General features: G+C 39.8%; 2 protein-coding genes across 4 annotated transcripts in view; both read right to left on the reverse strand.

Moving 5' to 3' along the window:
- LOC121195412 (rab GTPase-activating protein 1) overlaps positions 1 to 23,463 on the reverse strand; it is a 66,642-nt gene that overhangs the window by 27,208 nt on the left and 15,971 nt on the right. For all 3 annotated transcript variants that reach the window (XM_041058860.1, XM_041058859.1, XM_041058861.1), the window contains 8 exons: positions 20,084 to 20,244; positions 18,039 to 18,149; positions 17,059 to 17,125; positions 16,869 to 16,971; positions 16,191 to 16,360; positions 15,784 to 15,952; positions 14,682 to 14,775; positions 12,765 to 12,915 (listed from right to left, as the gene is read on the reverse strand). In XM_041058860.1, the coding sequence (XP_040914794.1) occupies positions 12,765 to 12,915; positions 14,682 to 14,775; positions 15,784 to 15,952; positions 16,191 to 16,360; positions 16,869 to 16,971; positions 17,059 to 17,125; positions 18,039 to 18,149; positions 20,084 to 20,244 (1,026 nt within the window). The remainder of the gene's footprint in view (positions 1 to 12,764; positions 12,916 to 14,681; positions 14,776 to 15,783; positions 15,953 to 16,190; positions 16,361 to 16,868; positions 16,972 to 17,058; positions 17,126 to 18,038; positions 18,150 to 20,083; positions 20,245 to 23,463) is intronic.
- On the reverse strand, positions 2,790 to 5,794 carry LOC121195413 (probable G-protein coupled receptor 21). Its single transcript, XM_041058862.1, has one exon. The coding sequence runs from the start codon at positions 4,762 to 4,764 to the stop codon at positions 3,364 to 3,366; it is 1,401 nt and encodes a 466-aa protein (XP_040914796.1). The 5' UTR covers positions 4,765 to 5,794; the 3' UTR covers positions 2,790 to 3,363.

Genomic DNA, 23,463 nt, shown 5'->3' on the forward strand with positions numbered 1-23,463 from the left:
GGTTCACTGAAGCTGTTCTGGTAGCACATGGTAGCCAAACACCTGGCAAAAAACACTTTATGTTGGTTTTTCCTTTAATTTGTCACCCATCTGTATCTGTTTAACTATCTGCAGATGGCCTTCACGTGTTGCACTGATTACTGTTTTACTGATTTTTGTAGTATTCACTTACACATTACTCTACACCAACAATTATTTTCTTCTCTTATAGCAGAAAGCTGCATTTGACCTGCACATGGCTTCCCAGCCCGAGTGTCCATACCACCTCTCACAATACCTCAGCACAGCCACTACCAGAGTGGTGTTCCCTTGAGAACATGAGAGCCAGTGGTTTTCCCACAGGAAAAAGGGAATGTGTGTCTGTGAACGCTAATGTGAGCATTTTTGGCGGAATAATTTCCCAAGACACTTTGCCCTAAATCTCTCACATTTCTGAGGAATTGTACCATTAACTGCTGGATGTAATAATATCTTTTTAGTGGAGAACTTCTTACGTCAAATTAAAAGTCTTAAATCTTTCAAACTGCAAAAGACAGTACACACACCTTAATAGAAACTGTCCAAGTAAAAAGCATCTTCTTGAAGACACAACTTCAATCATTTCAATAGGTAGGCATGCTGCTAAACCTACTTAGAGTCTGAAACACGTATCACTTCACAATGGAATAGACAAAGACAAAGTAATTTTACAAAAATAAATTTGTGTAGTTTGACGATCAGACATTCAATACGCCAATTCTGTACACGGCATCTCAGGACAAAAGAAGGTACAAATAAGAAAGATTACAATATTTGGCAATGCTTCACAGATGACAGTCAAAATATTTAAAGACAACATGTGCATCTAGCTACCACCACTGTACATCATACTCACATACACTCACAAAATACAGTATACTCGAGGGATGTGCAGCTAATAAAGCAATGAAAGGTGATAACTTTGTCAGCACCTTTTCTAGGACACCTTCAACAGTCCAATTCAGCCAATGGTCACATCCTAACACACCTGCACACACTCATACACACCTATGCAAACACATGCAAGAAAAAATGAACAGTTTTGAGTCATATGTTTGCTCCTGGTTATTTTCAGTTTTACAGAAAAGTTAATTATTATAAATTATAAACTTTTTAAGAGTAGTTGAATTAACAGGCACATTTTTATATTACTTTACACAGAAAATGTGGTTGTGGTTATTCTGTAATGAATGTGGAATTAAGTGACAGATGCTGGCTAGTGAACATTTTCACCTCTGCACATGCATACAATGTCATTTCCTCTAAAAACAGTCACATGTCTATAAATTGAGCCCTCCCTAGCTGTTAGAGGAATAAAAATCCTTTCCCGAACAGTTCATTTTCATTTGTATATCAAGGCAACAATATATCACTATATACTGAGAAACAGTCATGTTCATGCACGCAAGGCATCACTGAGCCAACGCGGTGCAGTGGACCTACACAAACTTTGAGGTAAAATCCACTTGCATTTTACTAAATTTTCATATGTTAGATATTTAGAAAAAAATATCATAATCTAAGAATATCTGCTGAACTTTCTTTGGTAGATTAGATAAGGTATATAAAGCTAGAGTATCTGCTCCTAAATAAACTGTGAAGTGAGTCTCCATAGTTCAAAATAGAGATAATTTCTCACAACTTTTGTGTTTATGACACAGTATGTACACTTAGATTCATTTTGGCTTACCACTGGTCTTGATTATTTTGTATTAAACATCAAGTTACAGTGAAAAGGGATCACAAAACTACACATGGCAACAAGATGAAGGAAACAGACACGTGTATGCACAAAGACGCAAATGTACACACACACACATGCAACTGCAATTTCCAGTGAAGTTGAGGGGTTAGCCCCTCTTCACGGTGTCACATAGAGGTTAGACTGTCGGCAGAGTGAATGGGCTATTTGTCTGTTCTGTTTAAGTGTGATCCTCCTGCATTCGTGTGTGTGTTTGCATGTGTGCGCGTGCACTAGTCCCCGAATGCAGGCACGATAATGCCTTCACAAAACAGAACACAACTAGGGAATCTAATTATCTGCAAGAATATATAAATGCGGAATTTCCACAATTACACATTTACGGCTTCTCATTAGACTGTTCGTCCAGCTCCTAAAGACAAGGGGTGAGGATCACAGTTCGAGGGTTCTCCAACTATGCTTAATAGTTTTACCTTCGGTTAAAACCTTTAAAAAATAAAATAAAATCAGTCCAGTAACAATGTACCAAAAATCATTGTACAATACGTGTAAAAATACATATTTCCTTGGTCTTGCTTTGCCTTGGACACTTTTATGAAATAAGTTTAGTTACATAATCCAAACAACAAAGGTGCAATGAAACTGACAAAGATTTTTCTTAAAAAAATCATTGAAAAAGAAATTCACTGAAAATTATGTTTGATTTTTCGTCAGTTTAACAGTCGTACACCAAAGCTGGGTGGCATCCCATGTCATATGTTACAAACAGCAGGCCCAGTGTCTGAACCCACAACTTAGTAAGAGTCATAATGTTCTATCCTGCATAACAACATCAATAAATAACCTAAAATTCAAAGTCCATGATTAGATGAAGAAACAATAATCAGTTCAATCAAACAAGCTATAAAATGGCTTGGATACTGGGTCTAGACCTAATTCATTTCTTTCCATTTCATTTTCATTTTAAGGATGTGAATACTGAGGGGGTAACAGCACATAAAAACATTTTTAAACAGCTTACTATTGGCAGGTCACCTCAGCACTACATTACTAAAACTATGCAGCAGTCAACTGTTCCATTTGCATTTATTTCCTTTTTTTTTTTTTGCATTTAACACATACAGTGCTGATAATCTGGCAACAAATGAAGGTCACGCTGTTTCACATATTATGTATGTATATTTCAGAACAATGTTTTCTTGTTTTGGTAAACTAAAATAAAATAAAATAAAAAGATTTTTTAAAAAGTCGTTCAGCCTCAAAATAGTTCAATTCTCCAGAGATTTTCAGACATCTTTTTCTCCTTCTTTCCAACCCCTTTCATCTATCACGCCTGCCCATACAAAGTACGCTAGGTTTCTCTGACCATTTTAAAACACTTTGAGGGCTATTTGGGTCTTTCTATCCTTCAGTGTTTTGCTCTTGACTCCCTTTCTCTGTCTTTGCCAGCTGTGGCATATGCAGAGAGGACGCCTGCTTAACCTCCAAACGCGACAGAAACAGCAGTGGCAGATCGACGCCTCCCTCCATCTCTTTACTGCACATTGCAGCTTAACAGAGGAGACATTTTACAGCAATCACATCGGGCATCCTTTAAAAAGTTTAAATGCCAATTTGGCACAAGGGTTTCCTCTGTGTGTGCACTACACATGACATGTTGTGCCAATCCCTATTTCCCCATGGCCATATCCACACCCCGGCCCTGTACATCCCTTTTCAACAGAGCCAATGAAAGTCTTTTTGGTGCTCCTAACCCCAAAGCCACTGCCGCTGCGCTGTAAACAGAAGGAGCAGAGGCGTTTGAGGCCCTTCCTGAAGGCAGAGTTGGAGAGGCTGTAGATGAGACAGTTACAGAAGCTGTTGCTGATGGCCAGCCATGTGGTGAGGAACGAGGCTGCGGGGTGGTGGTAGATCCCTCCGCTCTCCAAGAGAAAATAGAGAATGTAGGGCAACCAGAGGATATAAAACACACTGGTAATGCGAAACAGTACCATAGCGTATCGCTTGTCTGGGTATGTTGATGTTGGCTGCTGGTACTGTGGTTGGTGATGTTGGAGTTTCTGTGGTTGGGACAAGTGAGAAAACTGCCCTTGTTCTGCTGCACTGTTATCCCTGACCACAGATCCCACTGTCAGCCCTGGGCCCTGCAGCTGTTGGGGTCGGTAACGTGCGTGGCGTTCGCTGATCTCCCGGGTGTGCTGTTGGCAGATCTTGAAAATATTGGCGTAGGTAAAGCAGACAGTGAGAGCAGCTGGGGCGTAGAGCAGTGCAACAATAAAGGTTGTGAAAGCTGGACTAGTGCTCCACTGAAGTGCGCACCACTCCACCACATCGCCGTGGTAACCAGGTTTCCCCCACCCAAGAAAAGATGGGAGAAACACCAGAGCAGAGTACACCCATATTAGAACGATGCAGCAGCGCACTCGACAAGGCGTTACTAAGGACGCGTAAGTCAGAGGTCGTGTGATCGCAATGTAGCGGTCTACACTTACACATGCTAACGACGCCATTGAAACTGACTTCAAAACAGACACCATGTACCCGAACACCTGGCAGGTGAGTTTGGGGTCGAGGCCCTGCAGGTGATGAAGGAGGGACAGGGATGGAAAGAGGCAGCTTACCCCCACCAGCAGATCAGCATATGCCATCGTCTGGATGAAAGCACTGGTGGTGTGCTGGCTAAGCAAGGGGGCACAGTGAAACACAAAAATCACCACCAGGTTTCCGGAAATAATGAGAACAGTGAGGAGAAGGATGATAGAGACCTCAAGGAGGCAGGTGGCGAAAATTTGGGAATAGCCTATCTCAAGCAGGCAGAAGGGAGCAGATAAGTTCGATGGGTCAGCAGAGCTCTGGTTCAGTGGGTCCAGGGAAGAATTCATCATCTTGGGCAGGAATCCTTGTCTGAGGGGCCCTTCAAGGGTACGATGAACCCAAGAACCCACTAATTTATCAGGGTAGCTGGATGGTTCTGAAAGTCGCTGTACGGTCTCAGTCCAAACGAAAAGCTCCACACTGCGGTTCCATGATGAGACTGCTGCCATCTGCCATTTCAAATGCAGGAGGGATGGAAAGGACAGAGAAATGTGAGGAAGCTCCGTTGTTTTGTCCTCAGTGCAGGCAGTTGTAGTTTTATACCAAGATATTAAACCAACAGATTAACACACAAAAAGAAATATGTGTGTTGCCTTTCTTCCTTTTCTTCCAGTAAAGCAAACTTCCCAGCTGAAGGCACAAAAAGGGAAAAAAACAGAAAGAAATGTGACTTTGTTTAAAGGAATTCCAGTCCAATCTATGCTTGAAATGCCTCCGCTCCCTATAAAGTCCGAGATGTCTTCAACATCTGCTGCAGCTGCAGAAAGCACAGACTGAAGCTGCCTTTTATCTGTCTATAGTCCACAGAGTCACAAACACAGCTTCCAGAGAAAAGACATTATTGTGTAATGCTCTGCGTACATAAATTGAGAGAAGGGGACATTAGGCATTATTTCTCCTTTTAATTCTGTCCTGTAACTCCACCTCTGTCCTGCTTCTCTTTCCCGATTCTTCTTCTTTTTCTCTCTTCTTTCTTGCTGCCCCTCTACCCTCTTTTCACCACTCTTCCATGTCCGCTTGCTCTTGTCTCAGTTTCTGTCTGGTCCCTCGTAGTAAGATCACAGCAGACTGCTGTGAGCTAAGAGGATGAAGGCAGTGCGTGGGGTGACTGATGTTTAAAACACAGACACACACACAAACACACCTCAGCTGTTATTTCTATCCAGAAGAGCAGATGAGGTAGGCAGGCATACCGATGCTGGGAGAACCCCCTGTGCTCATTTATCCTTCTTTGCTGTCCCTCTCTCTCTCTCTCTCTCTCTCTCTCTCTCTCTCTCTCACTCCCTCTGCCTCCCTCTCTACAGAAACAGTGGCACTGAGGCCCCTCCCCTTCCCTGCGGCTCCAACCAATGATCAACTACAAGGGCATGAAGCTGCCTCATTCCCCCACCCTCTCACTCCCCTTTGCTTTTTTTCTTTTTTTTTTTTTGTGTGTGTGCGTGTCCGTGTGTCACTGTTTCTCATAATTACCCAAGATTCAAAAATACTGTTTCACACTGTTAAAATTAGAAACATTCAGTGTTAATCCAGCTCTTGTAAAATTGACTCTTGACTGTTCTCTGCAGCCCGAAATTTTGAGCTGTAACAATCCAGACACAAAGTTATTGTATTCGTTAGCAGTGAAACAATAAGTGCATGCCTGGGTGCACAGGAAATATTGCTATTATTAATCTGATTGTAAACCAAGGACATGCAGTACAGGACAGCAGGTCCCCCTACAGCTTTGTGCATCGTACCATGTTGAAATTACCATAGAGTACGTGCTTCAGGCTGCACAGAGGTTAAATCAGCCCTTAAGTGTGTGGGTTTAAAATTTGCCTTTATACATATATATATATATAAAGCACAGTGACAGGGAAGACTGTTTTTAAATGGCTGATATTTAGCAAATCACCTAATGAAAAAATCCATTAATTTGGATGTGTTCATTTTATCAATTTGCATGTTTACTAAGGAAGACTGAAGTACTGTAATCTCTATAAAACTTAATGCAATTAACTGATTTTTTAAAAGTTAAGTCATTTTATAGTTGTAATCTGCCAAAAGTAAACTGCTGCAACATTAAAGCTTAAGAGACTGAGAAACAGATTTAAATCCATGAAAGCACAGTGCAAACAATTTAATTTACGCTCACAGCCTGTGTGGAAATGCAGCAAGAAATTATGAAATTAGCAATTGGCTCTGCCTTCTAGGTGCAAAAGCATGAACTGTAAGAGTGTGGAAGGCGCAATTCAGCTGTGTGCTAAAAATCAGCATTTTCTAAGGCTAATTTAGCTGTAACTGACAAAGCATTACATTATTAATACTTTAATGCAGTACATCTTACTTGCCCTGCTGCTGACCTGGAAAAATAAATGTTATGTATATGACAAGGTTTTACTGTGATATTCTTTTGTAATAAATAAGTGGTTACTTAAGGCATTTGTTCTAAAACTTATAAATGATGACTGGAGTATCATGTGGAAATGTCATGATCAAAAACATTAGACAGAAAAACTTTTCCTGATCCCTCTATTTGTAGCAGAAAAGTCATGATGGCAAAATTAACAATAATAATACCATTCATACAACATGAACACATTTGTGAAATAACATCGCATTCGAAAATGTGCACATGCTCTCTCTCACACACACGCACGCATGCACACACACTGTACTGGTGCCTTTTGCATTGTAAACCTTGTGTAACAATGGTACTTATGTAACGTATAATTACACAAATGACCTACTTTCCTCTAGGGTCTTTTTAGATATAAAAGTGTTTTTTTTCTGTTTTCTCTTTAACTTGTGTCTTTAAAAGAGCAGGAGAGAGAAAGAGAGAGACTGCAACATTATGGACAGTTAAAAGTCTCCAGAACTAAGTGGCGACTACTTAATGTTTTTGTAAAAAATATTCTTATTCAATAGCCAATGCACTTGCATTTATAAGCACAGTACAAGCAAGGTCCAAACATTTTCAGATTCTGTTTGTACTTATCAAGTTGCAGAATGTTTGCATTTGAACTGTCCATTTGTTTTTTGTGTGTGTACATGTCCTTCTGTCTATTTGGCCTGAGAGCTCTAAACAGATATGCACCTGCTCCTGATTTTGCATGCACCAGCAAACGCTGCACCTCCACTTCACATGAGAGCTGCTTTGATACAGTCAGCTATACCCAGGTAGCATGACCTCACCAGACATTTTTTAATCTCCCTCCCAGCAATGTCAACAACCAGCTTTTTTTTTATTCCAAGGCTCTAAAGGTCTGGTTAGGACTCAGCTGAACACTTTTTATTCCACTGTCTTAAATTAGCCCTAGCAAGTCCCCTTCAGCTGCCCTGTGAAGAGTCTACTGAATCTGTGCTAGAATAATTACCGAGTTATTTTTAGGTCACATGATGTGATGATTACATTTAATTACTCAGAATCCTGCGCTAAAATTAGAAACTTCAGTGGACAGTAATCACAGTCAGATTTAGTGCTGCTCATCCTCGTCCTAATTCTGAAGACTGCAGAGTTTGTCTCATGCAGGGCAATTTGGTGTAGCGTGATGGAGACCTAAACATACCCACACAGCCACACACACACACACACACACACACACATGAGCCTGCACCTTTCCACAATCCAGACACACTCCCATGCTTTCACGCACCTCCTCTGCCCACCACACGAGGAGCTAAAAATAGATGACAGTACGACGAAAAGGGTTGAAACAAGAAGAGGAATGGGAGAAAAGGATGAGGAAGGGAGTCAAAGGAAACACAGAGCTCATCAAAGATGAGAGGAGGAAGAGGTGGGGGGTGGGGGGAGATACAAGACAGCAAGAACAAAACAGTATGAGGAAAAGAGAGCTGTGAAAACGAGGGAGAAGGAAGAGCGTGATGTACTGTCACCTGGTTGCCAAGCTGAGCACAACACAGTCCTGTTAGCTGTCTAACTTATGCTTCCTCACAGTTTGGCAACCTCTCAAGGACAGGCCTCCAGTAGCTGACACACACCTGGCAACAACACAATGGCCCTAAACTCCGGTGCAGCAGGACTGGATACGAGGGAAAGATAAATGCTGGTGCTTACAATTATTACTTACAAAGAGCTCATCACTGTCATATAATTGCATCAAATCATGATACTGGCTAACAGCTTAATTTTATTGACATTCCTGTAGTTACTGTTGGGGTGGAATGCAAATAAAGCTTAATATTATCTGTGATTAATCTGTAGAATAATGGCAAATGTTTTGGATTTTTATTTAAATAACAAAAAATTAGTAGATGGTCAAAACTGCAATAAATTTTATGTTGACAAGCTAAGCTGCTTACTATTAAAAGACTAAGATAAGTTCACTACCACACTTGCTGACATTCATCTGATTATTACTAATACCCACAATCCACCAACACCACCCAGCTGGTGGCTCATAATCCTAGTAATTCTGCTCTGTTTCTATATAAATATAAAAACAAGCAGTCACTAGGTGCCAACATTTGTATCAGCGTGATACAACAAAAATATAAAAAGAACCAGCCAGCTGATGTCCTATTTGGGTTTTTTATTAATTAGAGAAGTGCCTGGTAAGAATGGAAATTAAAAGGGTTTCAAAAAAACTGGACAGCGAAAGCACTATAATTTATATCCATGAATTAATGACGCTTATCTCTGTACAATGACCCAAGAGGTGGTACAGAAATAAGGCATAAACATAAGGCAAGGGTGGAAAGAGGTGCTACGTAGTCACAGACAGATACAAACGCGACGGTAGGAAGATGATACAAAATTCCACAAAAAAAATGGAGCCTGCTCACTTTAAACTGCAAAAATAACTCTAAAATTCTTTGATCTGACTATCTGAACCTTCTGGCACTCACTGTGTATTTTTTGATATGGGAAACTGGCTTCAACGCTGGATAAAGCTCATCTGAAAGTATTTCCTTTTCTGTTGAGCAGAGGTCTGAGCAGCAATGCACACATAAACCTATGGGACAGAGAGACGGGCCGGCATACAGTCACACAAATAAGGAAAGAAGCAGACACGCGGGGGCCGCTAGGACAGCAGGAGAGGAAAGAGAAAAAGGCAAGCAGTCGGTGTGACAAAACACAAATGAGCAGGCAGACAGAGTGAGGCAGGAAGACACACGAGTTGACAGGAGCACAAACAGGTCTAGGTAGAAGCCAGAGAGAGTCAGAGTCAGCCGTACAAAAATACAAATGATTATAAAGATAGACAGATAGACAGAGAGGCAGGCAGACAGGTGATTATGTGGGTCAGACAGAGACAGGCAGGCAGACAGGTAGTTATGAGTGCTTGTTTTTGCTCTCCACAGGAGGCTGGCGCAGCAGGTCTGAGAACCGGGCCTGTGTTTATCTGGTCACTTTGTGTCTACACTACACACATAAATGTGTGCATGTATGCTCATATACACACACCTCAGGAGATTTCTAACGTCCCATCTGCAACAAACTAGCATGACAAAAATCATGCTATTTTCAACTCTAGATTCTTAAACACTCTCTAAAGTAAGAGTTTGAATATTTCTTTGCAGGTGGTAGCCCCAACATTTAACGCATACTCTTCAACACTACAACATCCATGGTTCAATATGATTTCAATTACCAACAGACTACTGAATATAGCATTTAATTACATTCATACACCGCATCAACATCTGGTATGCACTGGTGCATAAAGAGTAAGATTATGCTGATAAATATGTGATGACTGTCCTGCTGTAATATGGTCACAATGATACTGCTCTTCAGAACAATAACAAAGCGTTTCCTGCCAACATGTCACGCTGTCTTTCGTAACATCCTCCTAATTTAAATCACCTGGCACTGGACCAGTGTGCTGCTGAAACCAATTATTTGTTTACCAGACTTGGTAACTTTGACTGGCCTGTGCTCACTATAATTTATGGAGTCGATGCAAAATGTGGGCCATGGCTATAGCAGCCTAATGGGTTTATTGGTTACTGGTGGAGAGGTTAATTAGTCAGTATTTGAATTTAGGCAAGACCGGTACTTTCAGTGCTTGGCAGCAGGGACCCTCATATCAAAGAGCTCATTAGGACTTAACAGGGAAGAACATGTTAAACATCTAAGAACTACAGCCCTGTTTCCACTTCCATCAATGCCCTGCATTCAGATATATGGATGAACACCAAGTTCAGAAAGGGTTAGGGCACAAAAGGGGGCACTAGCTAGGACATGATGTGCATACATTGCAATACAAAGAAGTACACACTAACAGGCTTAATACAGCAAGTGCACACAGCAAATTAGGAGCTGGTACATGAGTATGGTATGTACAAATTCTATAACAGGAGCTGAAAAGGCAAAGAATGAATTAGTACGCAGGACGATAAGCTTTAATTAGTACCAATAACAATAGCAACATGAATGTGAATGAAAATTCTTTCTTAATTAATAGATATACTATGCAGAGTACTGTTACGCAATACACTGCAATACTCTTTCAACATTTTAGAGCTGTTCTATCAACAAGACCTTTTGTGTTTTAGTTCCATTTTGAACTAAGACACAAGTCTAAGACAAGTCCATTTTTTTTTAAATCAATACATCTTCCTATATGAACACTTTGCTGTTAAATAAGAAAATAAATATGATAAATAACATTGGTCATCTTTCTGTCATTTAACTGTTCTTGGCTACCTTGCCCAGCCTTTCTCTAAGGAGACTAAATAAAACTCAAATTGCTTGTCAGAGTCAGATATAGCTGCACGTGTCCTCCATACTTTTCTCCCTGCGTCTGTTGGCTGACGTACAAACCTGGAATGCTTTAGTGCTTCTGCAATAAATTCCTATCCAACTTTCTGTCCAGTGGCTATCAATACAGTGGTGTTCTGATCCACTGTTATTGTTGTCTGAGTGAAAGTTGAGATTCCATTCATACCGTGCATGTTAACGGAAAACCAGCTTGGCTCCTACATTACTTTGGTGTAAAACTTCTATTTGAGTTGACCCTCCGAATTTTAAGCATCCAAATCAGTTCTCGACAGACAGGTACATGGCATTAAGAGCATGACTAAATAAAAAGTGTCATGGCAGAGATAGGAAAAGAGTAGAGGAGAAAGGAAAGGGAGGAGGGAAATGTGATCAGAGACAGTGAAGAAAATGAGAGTGGGGGAGGAGAGCAGAGGGGAGGAAAGGGCAAGACCAACATCTTGTTACCACCTGGGACCCAGCTTGCTGCCGGGGGATGTTGCCTTTACATAAGAACAGTGGACAGAGCTGTGGCCGAGAATAAAATTACATAGACTAACACAGTGTTCTCACAGTGCACAGGGGGTCTAACCACCTACAGCAGGGCTAAGCCACCTCCGATCCTTAAACACATGTCCACACAGACAGACTCATGCAAGCACACGGTGATTCTCTAACAAACTGAAGCTAAAAAGCTACCTGTCATTTTGAACACACATACAGACAGAAGTTTATAGACAAGAGGTATGTAGACATGCAATAACAAGGCCAAGCAGCTGTGGCTATGACAAACCAAATGTTAGAAATAACCCACCTGAAATTATCATAATTGAATAATGATAATTAAATTATCCTTTATGATCACAGACCAACCATTGTATCAAGCTTAAAACGTGCAATTTCTAACCCAGATCCAAAGTCACAAAACTGAGTATAACAGAAAACTAGATTACGTTTTTTTTTTTTTTTTACTTTCCTCCAGACTCTTACAGCTAAAAACAACCCCTAACTTCTTGAAATGTGAATCCTTCCTTTATAAAGAGTTAGTTATAAAGATATCTTTTTTCTCCTTTTATGAACTGGATACAGGCTGAAAAACTACTGGCTTTAATTAGTGAGCCACAAAATCATGATAAGATTTATAAGAAAAACATAATGATTATTGGCTTTAACAGGACCATTAACCACTACAAATTTCTTTTTTAAGAAAGTGCATAAACCTTTCACTTGCATAATGCCCTAAGTCATAAACTGGCATTATCTACATGGCTGCAGTGGTTGCCATCACAAGTTTGGAGCACATGAGAGGGGAAACTTATGAAACAGTGGCCCCTGAGGTGTGCTTTCAAAGAAGTAAAGCTTAACCAAAACCGTTGCCAAGGACATTAACAGTAACACACAGGCTCCAGGCAACAGAAACCAAAAAAACAAAAACCAAAAAAGAAATTATATCTGTTCAAATTAAACGTGCTTCATCAAAGACATCAAAATATAAAGTAAAGGGTAAAAACAAATAGGACAAAATTGTTCAGGGTAAAAAGTCTATCCAAGCTTAAGCTTGAACACAGATTCAGGAATCATCAGGGGTGATGTGGAAAGCTTGCAAATGCATCCTAAAATTAAAGGCCTGAGACATCCTGTTAGAGGTCAGCCTTTCCAATCACTATACGACCAACATTAGGGGATCATGGGGATTTGGCGTGTCCTGATCAAGTTCACAAAGACAATACTTTTGTGTGGTCTTACCTTCGTTATAAGAGTGCGGTACTCTTCTACCTGGTGATCATTGTTATGGCAGCCTGCCAGGAGCTGCCACACTTCCCCACGAAGAGCCTCAGGAATGCCACTCCGCACCAAGGCTGGCAGCTGCCTGGGTCGCACTGATAAGTTCATATGCCTAAGAGAGGAGAGGACATGAGAAGGAGACCAGAGTCAGCCATTGCATTTTATCAAAGATAGACTTGATTTAACTCTTTTTCCAAAGTTGCTTATTCAATCAACCTTCAAAGTATGGCATACTGCTAACTCCCTCATTACATGCAATTGTGAAGCTGCAATCTTCAGCGCACACCTGCCTACAATATCTACCCAAAACAATGTTTTCATTGGCCCTAAGTTGTGTCTAAAAAGGACCATTATCAACTTTATAGACGGTGTGCTGGGACAGACTCATGACAGTGAGGAGGAGTTACATCACCTAATACCACAAATATAATGATTTACATGCATAGCAGTCTTTCAAAAGGTCCAGCCATGACTCCCGCAAGGGATATAATCAATCAAGGACTTAAATGTCACTGATTCAGAAAGTAAAATATGTGCTATTTTTGTACACAAAATACACGATAGTTAATCTAGCCATGAAATTCTTTTTTTTTTTCCACATTTTCCCCTGACAATAGTATTGCCTTATTTTACCCTTGCCTTATTTTTAGCAAGATGGAAAACAATAGACAATACGAGACAATAAGCCAATACAAAATTACAGCAGCAATACTCAGAAAGCTATGTCAATTCCTTCCCTCGTTCCTCATCTTAACATTTAAATGTTAAATCTGTTGGGGAAATTGTCCATCATGCATAGAGTGAAATATACTATATGATATACACTGTATGCAGCATTAAATGAACTCAGGGACCTGCCAGCCCACTAGTAAGGGACAGAGACAAAATTGGAGATACAGAGAGAAGGAGAAGGTAAAGTTCTTGGAGGCACAGCTGTACCTACAAACTATCGCCTGACTGGAGCCGACAGAAAATCCCTGAATCCCTGGTGATTCTCTCAGTTTTTCCCCCCTTTCTTAATTCATCCCTCTATTTTTTGAGTTTGTTTTGTTTATTTGTTCCAAGAGTCAGGTTATGCAATACGTGGCATTTTCTGCAGACTAAAAGGGGAAACAAAAGTATACTCTGTACATGTGTGTGCATGCGCGTGTGTGTGTGTGCATGTGACGTAAGTAATGCCAGGCCTGGTCCTTAGGGGCATAAGATTGTAAAGGGCTTTCTGTGATTTGCCTCTCTGTGCTCCCTGAGCGCTACATCCCACAATGCCACAGCACACGCTCGTTCGCTCATACACACAAAATCACCATTCACACACACAAAGCTTAGTATTATGACAGGCTAGTCTTATGATTCTTTTCTTTATTTAGGCATTATTTTTATTCAGAGGAGTGAGACACATACCTCCAAAATAATATTCAGTGCTTTAATGGTCATGTCAACATTTGGGATTATCAACAGGCATTTTAAATACGAAATCTAGTCGGTAATGAAAAAACAAAACAAAACGGATGTATTATGATAAACATATATGGTAAAACTATTATTCTTGAGTAACATACACGATAACAGACGGGGAAAGTGAGAGGCATGCTGCACTGTGCATGTGTGTGTGTGGGTGGGGGGCTTAACTTACAGCTAATTAAAGTACAGGCAGTTTCTATTCAGTTCATCACAAGCTTTTGATTAAAAACAAATGCAGTAATGGGAGAGGGAAACTAACTTAATAAGCTGCTTATCAAGAACTCCTGCCTACTGCTCTTTCTTTCACAAAGAGTACATAAACTAAACCCCAGTGTGTGTGCATGTGTGAGAGCACCTTCATTGCAACAGCAATAGAAGGGGAAGGACAGAGGGAACAAGGGAACAACAAAGCCTTACCACTTGGATAACAAGTCTCCCCAGGTTTCCAGGATCTTCTCAGCACACTCCTTGGAAACATCACCTGATCCACTGAGTAACGGCTCGTCATTATCTGAACACACAAGCGTACAAACACACAGAGTGAAAACAAGTGTGATCTGTCACCGTCCTTTTCTATCTTACATGTTCAGATTTAAAGTCTCCAAATTATAAACAATTCACCAGAGCTCATGAATGTGAAATGAAAATGATTAAATTACAGTGAGAACTTAGACAATGCTTGTTCCGTATTCAAAGGGATTAGTGTTTTGTATTGTCAGTCGAACAAAAATGTATAATTAGATGTTTATACCATAGGCCATGGTTCCTCTGGTTTGATGTTTTGTGATGCTGTATACTGTACATTGTGTTGTCTTGAATTTATAGTTTAATCTGAACTGCATCTGAGCTGCGTGCATGATAATACTGAAGATGAACTGCAGCTCTATAAATAAATTATTTCTTTATTTGGTCTTTTATTCCATCTTCACATCGCATTGTCTGAAAAAACTGTACTATCTACACCAACTGTGATATCTAAATATTTACAACAGGCATGAAGCAATCAATGGACATGAAGTCCAAATAATGAGACCAAACTGTACCAAAACGCCAGTAGGCGCAAGACTAATACACAGACAGATACAGAAAGTACTTCAATTATGCTCTTACGCCTTTTAATGTCATTGCTGCCTCTCACACACTCACACTCACACAAAAATACAAAAAAACACACACACGACTGCCAGCTAAGTATCTTGTGAGGATACAGTACAAACAGTTCTGTAACACAGTGTCGCACAGGGATTTCGACTCCCAACTATTAACTTGCCAGTTAAGTGTCTGTTTAAAACTGTTTATATATACACCATCATCAAGTATAAGCCTTCTTCTGTGGCTCTATGTGGTAATATATGTAAAGAACATTTTCATTTGGCTTGTGTAAAGAAAATACTGCCACTGCAATATCAGGAATCTGAGTTTTAATAACATATATGCTACCCTTCTGTATTCAGTGATTTTAATTGAAGAAAATACCAGAAGAAGTGACTAAGAGAATATGTGAGACGGTATCAATCACCTTCCTCTTCGTCATCCTCAGGTGGTGAAGGAACCATTGTACCAGGCCCGGTGGTCAGGATGCCAGGACTAGCAGTGGTCTTCCGTTTCTCTCTCTCAGTCTCACTTTCCAAACTCACCACCTCATAAAGTGTGTCAGAGGCAGGACTCTTACGCTCCTTGCGCTCCATCTGAAGAGAGCGAACACATACGATAAAAGTGTCAGGAGACCACCCTCTGACTGGGGGATAAAACATCTGTTACACTTCTTTTTCCAATGTCACTAAGTTGTTACAAACTAACGGTGTATTAACAAACTAATTGCTTTGCATTATTCCAGGTCACAGCTGATCTCTGGTGCAGTTCACAGTGACCCGCCCTTGAACTGATTTAATAACAGATGGAAAATGATGCCATGACTTGACATACCTGGCGTAGTTTAAGGTAGAAGGTCTCAGTGTAGCTACGCTTGCTGAAGGGCCAGAACAGCCTGTCATTTGGGGAGCACACTCTGACCCTGGTCTCCAGCAGAAAACGGACCGGCTCCTCCACCTCTGTGATCACCAGGTCTACTGCTGTCGTCATGTACATGAATTTATCTAGAAAAACAAGAAAACAGCTAAATTGTCATCCCCATGAGTGATTCATCTCTGTTAAGCAAACCAATAATGAGTTTATTTATGAAAACACTGGAGTTTGATTTCTTGTTTAAAGCTGGATTGGTGGTGTAGGAGGTACCACATGTGACATAAGGATGGAGCAAAGTTAGTGCCTGAGCCAATCAATGTACTTGTCTTTGTTTCATTGCCAATTTTTTGGTAATATTCATGTGCTATCTGTTAAAACATTGTGGCTTCTGTGTTGAATGCAACATTATTTTACAGTACAGTTTACTGTAGCCATAATTTTACCATTAATTGCTCCCTTCGCAGCTTGATCTGATGATTCATGCAGCCAATGGAAAGTGCTTGGAAATGTGTCCAATATTGATGTGAAAATATGCGTGAACAAATAACCACGTATTCAATAAAATATGAACCACGGAAATAACAACTGCCCAAAGTCATTCTGTCTTACTTGAATTTTCGACAGATTTTTGGCCGTTACCTTTGGGCGTTTCCTCATTCACAGCCTGGAACTGAGGCGTGTTGGGGTTCCAGCTTCCTGTGATGATGTAAGACTTCCCGTCAGAGCTCTTTCCCATTGACTCCTGAAGGAGAACAAGTTGGAGGAAGTTAGCAAACAAGCACAAACGCACAACAACGCAGACATGCACACATGAGAAACGGCCACCCACCAGGTCCAGCAGGTGCATGTCGCTGTTCTTCACGTTTTTCCCTGGGCTGAGCAAGAGACCGAAACACCTGGAGAAGAGATACACACAAACAAACAAATAAATATGCACATAAAGACATGCACGTATACACACATATACAGAGGGAGGTGAGAGAGAGAGAGAGAGAGAGAGAAAGAGAGAGAGAGTGAGGTGAAATGAAAAGGATTACATAAAAAAAAAAAAAAAGACCAAGAGCGGGAACTAGAGACGGAACAATAAATCTCTCTATAGAGTAAAGCCAGTTGTTAAACACCACATATGTTACAGCAAATAGCTTCCTGGACTGATCTTCTAACACAGACCAGAACATGGAGAATATTAAACACAGCACTTCAGTCCGCACCTTCTCTGGGTTCATCAAACAATAACAAACCACCGTGAAAATGGAAGTTCGCAAAAAAGTGATGGAATGTTTACATTTTACAGATTTATTAAACCGTGGAAAATGAGGAGCCTTAGAGATAGACTCACATCAATCACCGTCTTACGACTGTGCCGGAACACTTAAAACCCAACACGGGCCGACACACGGATGTACAGATGTTCGCCGGCGTGTGTTTATCAATTATAGCGGAGTGATTCCTTTCTTGTCAACGTCTGCTCATATTTTAAGCAAACAAAGGTAGCACACAGAGACATCTCTGTCAGTCTGACAGCATGACAGAACATCCCCTTAGAAATTTTCCATCTACAGGACAATTTCGGAATGACAAAAATTTTAACTTCTATCCACCAGTCCCTAAGTTGTGCAGATTATTCTCTCTTCACGCATGCTTTTATAATGTTATACATATAAAAAAGAGAAGAAACTTAAAAAGTGCACTGAACACAAGCACCTTACAGAATGTTTTAATGTACATTTTACTCCATTTTCTGTTTCCAAGGTGTTTTGTGTTTGTGTGTGTGTGTGTCTGTGCACATGAGTATGTGCTTTATTTTACCTCTCAATGGCTAGTTCCTTATTGGAGGTCTGCTGGACATAAATTACTATCTTCTTGTCCATTCCTGCACGCAGCTTGAAGCTCTGCTTGTCCTTGTCTTTTGCTACAGCACTAAATATGAAAAAAAAAAAAACAAGAAATATAATGTACCAAATTTTTAGAAGCATGAAGATCAGTGGAAAAATACAGGGATGAATGTGACAAAGGCATATCTGGTTAAATTCTGTAGCAGATAAAGCAATAAGTTTGATACTGACACATTAAGGCAGATTTACTAACATTTGAAACCAAGATCTTAAATTAGAAAATAACCCAGTGACAGTGAATTTCAGGGAATATTTGACCACAGACTGACTAGACAGATTGTATCTACAAAGGAAGGAAAAAATTTATAAAGATTTTCAACTTTTGTTTACAAAATTACACAAAGCATTAAAGCACATCGGGTTTCTTCTGTTAGACAGTTACATCAGTGGAATTTAGCACCAATCAGTCAGGCAAAAATGAAGGCCATGGCTCGTGTTTAGAACAGACCCATTTATCATAATAAAAGTGTGCGTAAGAATCAATTTCAAACATGCTCTGGTGCTCCTGGTTCTTTTCCTGTTCTGAAAGCAGAGAAGTTTGAGACAGGAACGGTAATCAACATTCTCCAAACCCTCGCTGACACAAATTCCTGAGGAAATACTGAAGAAAATTCTAAATAAAGAGAATCTTTAAAGAAAAAAAAGAAATCATGAATCAATTTAAAATTTATTGCAAACATTTGGAACCTGCCATGATTTCAGGCAGTGCTCAGATCACAAAAACTTGTTTTTTTTCTGAGTAGGAACTTAATGTACCAGAGAGAGCTTAGTCAACTGGACTGCCAGACTGAGTCATGGTTTTACACTGTAAATATGTCCTCTGACTACAGATAAACAGGCTTGTTTAAACCCTATTAAAGGAGATATTTTTTAAACACATTACATTTCTATTCCATTTTTCCCTGTTCTATATCTATTTTATTTTACAGTTGGTAAGCAATCCATTTCACATTGCATGTGGATGTTTGCTTGGAAGTCTGCAAACTAAAAATAATCAACCAAGAGCTAATGAGGAGGAAATGTGCTGGGTAAAAATAATCACATGCATTTTTTTGTTTATTTTGTTTTGTTTTCCAAATAAGCTGAGTATCTGAGGCTGTTTGTGAACACACGGAAGTGACTCAGTGATATGGGAAAACAAAATAAAAAAGGTCAGGGAAGATGGGTTGGATGGAGCACACACAGGAACTCTCTGTTATGTTCTCTTATCAACGTGTGAAAAAGTGTGTGTGTGTGAGAGTTTAATTAATAGCAGTAGTGGTCAAAATATAATATACTGTGATCCTTTTTAATTATATTTATATCATTTCAGAGTTAGTTGAATAATTTTCACATTTCATTTCCCGGCAGTTCTTTTTAGTATGTAAACCAATTACATGATGCTTCCCTCATGGGCAGCATCTGCTTCACGTGCCGTCAACCCCGGAAAGCTTTGTGACTTTTGTAACTGGGTCACCCAAAAGTCTGCTCACTTTGAACAACACTTAATCCCCAAAAGTAGGACTGCACGTTCCTGTGTTTATGTGCGTGACACGGGTACTCTGATGAGAAAGTGACCATTATCATTTAAAGCTCTAAATATGTTGTTATATATTATATTATGTCCAACAGTCCTGTAAACTGTGACATGAATAATTACTTACATGTGGACATGCCACAGTTTATTGGACTGCCGTGATTTGGGACAGCCAGCTGACTCCAGAGATCACCTCTACAAGAGGGACAGACTGAAAAAAATACTCTGGATCAAATCCAAGATCAAGATTACTGCCGATATCCAGTCCCACTGAGCATTATGCCTACATGAGCAGTACATGAAGTTCATTCTTTTATGGCAAAAATCACACAGTAAACTGAACATAAATGAAAATGTGTTTCCAGACTTTTGTGTGACTCCAATGCAGCTGTTTTAGGCATCATAAATAATGATGTCATGTAATGAGGAAATGTCTATCCCACCTGAAGGTACCCTTGCCATCATCCTCCTTGATCTCCAGGCTGACGGTGAAGGTAAACAAGTCACTGTCAGGGGTGAGCGGAGCAGCCTGCTGAGATGACAGGATTGCCTTCTTAGCTGACCGCCGAAACGCTGTGGCAAAGCTGTACAGTATCCTACTGACCTGCAATAGAAAGAGGGGTAAACACACACAAAACATTTTACAATGACCACAAAATGAAGCCACTATAATGATGAAAATATACAGTGTCAGGGACAAAGCAAATTGCACTTTCACATTCTTTTTCTCATACACACTAAAAAATGAATTAAATAATGTGATTTGCGTAGTTAATTATAATTACAAATATCTTTAATCTTCTAAAAACCAAAAAAAAAGCTTTGTATTTCTAGTGAAGAAACCATAGGCAATAAGCAAGGATAGTCCAAGTGGTGCATTTGTCCAATCACATACAGAAAGTGCTGAGCTGATGTTATTTGTCAGGTAATTTTGAATATTAAAAAAAGGTACTTGTCCTCTTTCAATACATCAGTTACTTTGTTCAATTCCCTACAAACACCTAATACAAGCACATTTGACCTTTAATGACCTCTACTGAACAAAAAGTAGAAATTACAAATTACAAAGGTGAAATGTAGTAACAAGTAACGTAACTAATTAGAGCAGAAATTCAATAAAAAACATTCACTGAGGAGATAACACAGTATCACAAGGCAAAATACTGTAGTATGTCTTTGTGGCTGGACAAGGTTTGCAGCTCTTGCAGCTGAAATGTGCCGTGGACCATGAAGTTGAATTTTGTGAGCCAAAAATATCAGCACCAAGCATAGCAATCCCAGAGTCATTAGTATTGATTAAAAACTCAATACAGCCTCTGCAGGTCTGTTACTGTCATTTTGTGATATGGGACACTCCAAAGCTAACCTAATGACCCACTACTCTACTGACTGCACACCCTCCAAACTATTAACCATTTTGAGTTTTAATCAACAAAATGATTGATATTTCCCTAAAAAATCTGAGCAAGGAGGCCTTGTTTCTATCACCATTAAACACAGACAACTCACTTCTACCAGAGACTGAAGGGTTCTGCTAAATGTCCAACCCTAAAGAAGAGTAGAGTTGGGGATGGGATGGGAATGGGATGGGGATTGGAGGGGGGGGGGGGGGGGGGGGGCAGCTATAGACTGCCAAGTGTGGAAAACTGGGGTGGTAATGATTTATTTACATTCACTAAGCATGCTTTTCCACTCATAAGACTTTAGACTTGTGAGCTTTGCATTTAGCCAAGAAAAAGTCTTTTATTTTATTTTTGATTATTTCTAAACAGACATGTGTATGTGATAACAAACAGAGCTCTCCCTCAAATACGGGCCCATAGCACAGTGGTTTTGGATCATCTCTAATTCTGGTAAACACTGGAGCTTGGGGGTTAGTCACTGAGGGATGATGTGGGGAAACTGCTGTTATCAATAAATGACAACTGCTTTTTTGCCTTTTTCAAAGCCAGAGTATAAAACAGCTTCTAACCTTCTCCTACACAAAGCCTTTGTTATGTTCCTGGTACAGTAGAAGGATGTTAGGGGATTGCAGGGGGTTTATTTATTCAGAAACAACAGGGGATTAGATGTAAGACATGGGGGATGAACAGTTAGATGGGGGTCACCCCCCGTATTGATGAAATTATGACATTTAACACAAAGGAATTGTTGTTCTGTACTATTCCAATCAATGTTGGAGCCAAAACTGACTTTTTCTGAATGTCTTCAAATGGCCTTTTTATTCTTTGTGTGGCATGGAAAGGAACTCTATCAGAATGTGGACAGTTTTACTGCAAAAATATCAAGCCACACAAGTAATTTACCGTGGTATTGAGGGCTTCTCTTGTAAAAGGAGAAAGATTCTGACATTCTGTTTTTCTAATGTAGTTTTTTTTTTTTTTCATGAAAACTCAATTACCCCACACAAGACAAAATAAGGCAGGACAATACAACTTAAAACAATAATTGACTCAAAAACAAGAAAAAAAAGTTGTCAACTTTATCTGGAAACAAGGAGAGGTGTTTTAGCCCGCTCACAGATACTTTTGAGCCTAAAAAAATAAAATCTTAGTTTAAGAAGTTTAAACCTTTTCTCTCAACTGCTGGAGTTTTGTTCAAAGGTTCTGTCCCTTTATTCTCAAATCTCTTATGAAACGCACTGTAGCCTTTAAAGATCTGGAATTTGTTAAATGTCCTGTTACACTGTTTTTACTTTGCTTCCAGGATAATCCTATTATTTCCTCCTTGACAGCATTATCTTTATGTGCATACTAACATGAGGCCTTGAGACATTTTTAACTGATTTCACGGCAACAATGTGTATCCATTTGTCAGAGTCCAATTTGTGTTTGTCTCTTTAATTGTGTGATTTAATTCGTGTTTGAAATTGCTTTAGTGAAGCACATCTGTTGATGTACTGATTTGAATCACACAGCCCCTAAATATACATCTCTGAATGGGAGAAGTAACTTTATGGGGGAAAAAAAATAAAGAGGTGTTGAGTATGAGACTGAGCAGGGCTCTGCATCACCATCAACACCAGGAGACTGGGAATTGTTAGAAACTGGCCTTGGGGCCTGACTAGGAGGTCTGGCAATAAGGAGGCAGAGTAGGACTGAGGAGGTGGTTTTTTTTTATATATGAACACGTCTACTCAAAATCTGCTAGTCTATTTAAAAAAGAAATTACACTGAAACTAATAAAAAAAACGATTACAAAACCTGAAGGTACTCTCAATAAGAATTTTCACAGATGAATTTGCCTCGAAGTATTTGTTGTATTTTTGAAATCATGGGAAATAATGCTTCCAATGCTCTTCACAATTTGACTAAATAATTGGGTCACTTGCTTAAAGTAATGAGACAGCTGTGCCACATAGAACAGTAACTAGTTTTATTCTAAAACTGTGATGGACTGCCACAGGGTTACTTCAGCATTGATTTGTAAGGTTGGTGTGGGCATGTAATCAGAAAACTATTTAAAAAAAAAAAAAAAAGATGAAAATAGGTCAAAAAATCTTTTAGGTATGGCTACACTTTCCAGAAAACAGATTACAAACTAAATTACAAAATAAATAAGTAAAACCGCCTCAGTGGATAAATGCAGTTGTTTAAGAGGCCTAAGGAGCTGTTTACAAAGGATATGAAGCTGATGTGAGGCATATGACTGGAGCAGCTTCTTCCTGAAGGAAGACGCAACCGATGGGCTGACTCACTCCTAATAGTCTAATAGTGAGAAAGAGAGGCCAAAAAAAGATAGAGGCAGTGTGGTTTGCTGCTGGGGCACTAGAAGGAAGAGACGGGTGGGGGCAACAGGAAGACTGTGAGGAAGAAGAGAAGGA

The sequence above is a fragment of the Toxotes jaculatrix genome, chromosome 16 (assembly GCF_017976425.1).
Source record: "Toxotes jaculatrix isolate fToxJac2 chromosome 16, fToxJac2.pri, whole genome shotgun sequence".
Classification (NCBI taxonomy): Eukaryota; Metazoa; Chordata; class Actinopteri; family Toxotidae; genus Toxotes; species Toxotes jaculatrix.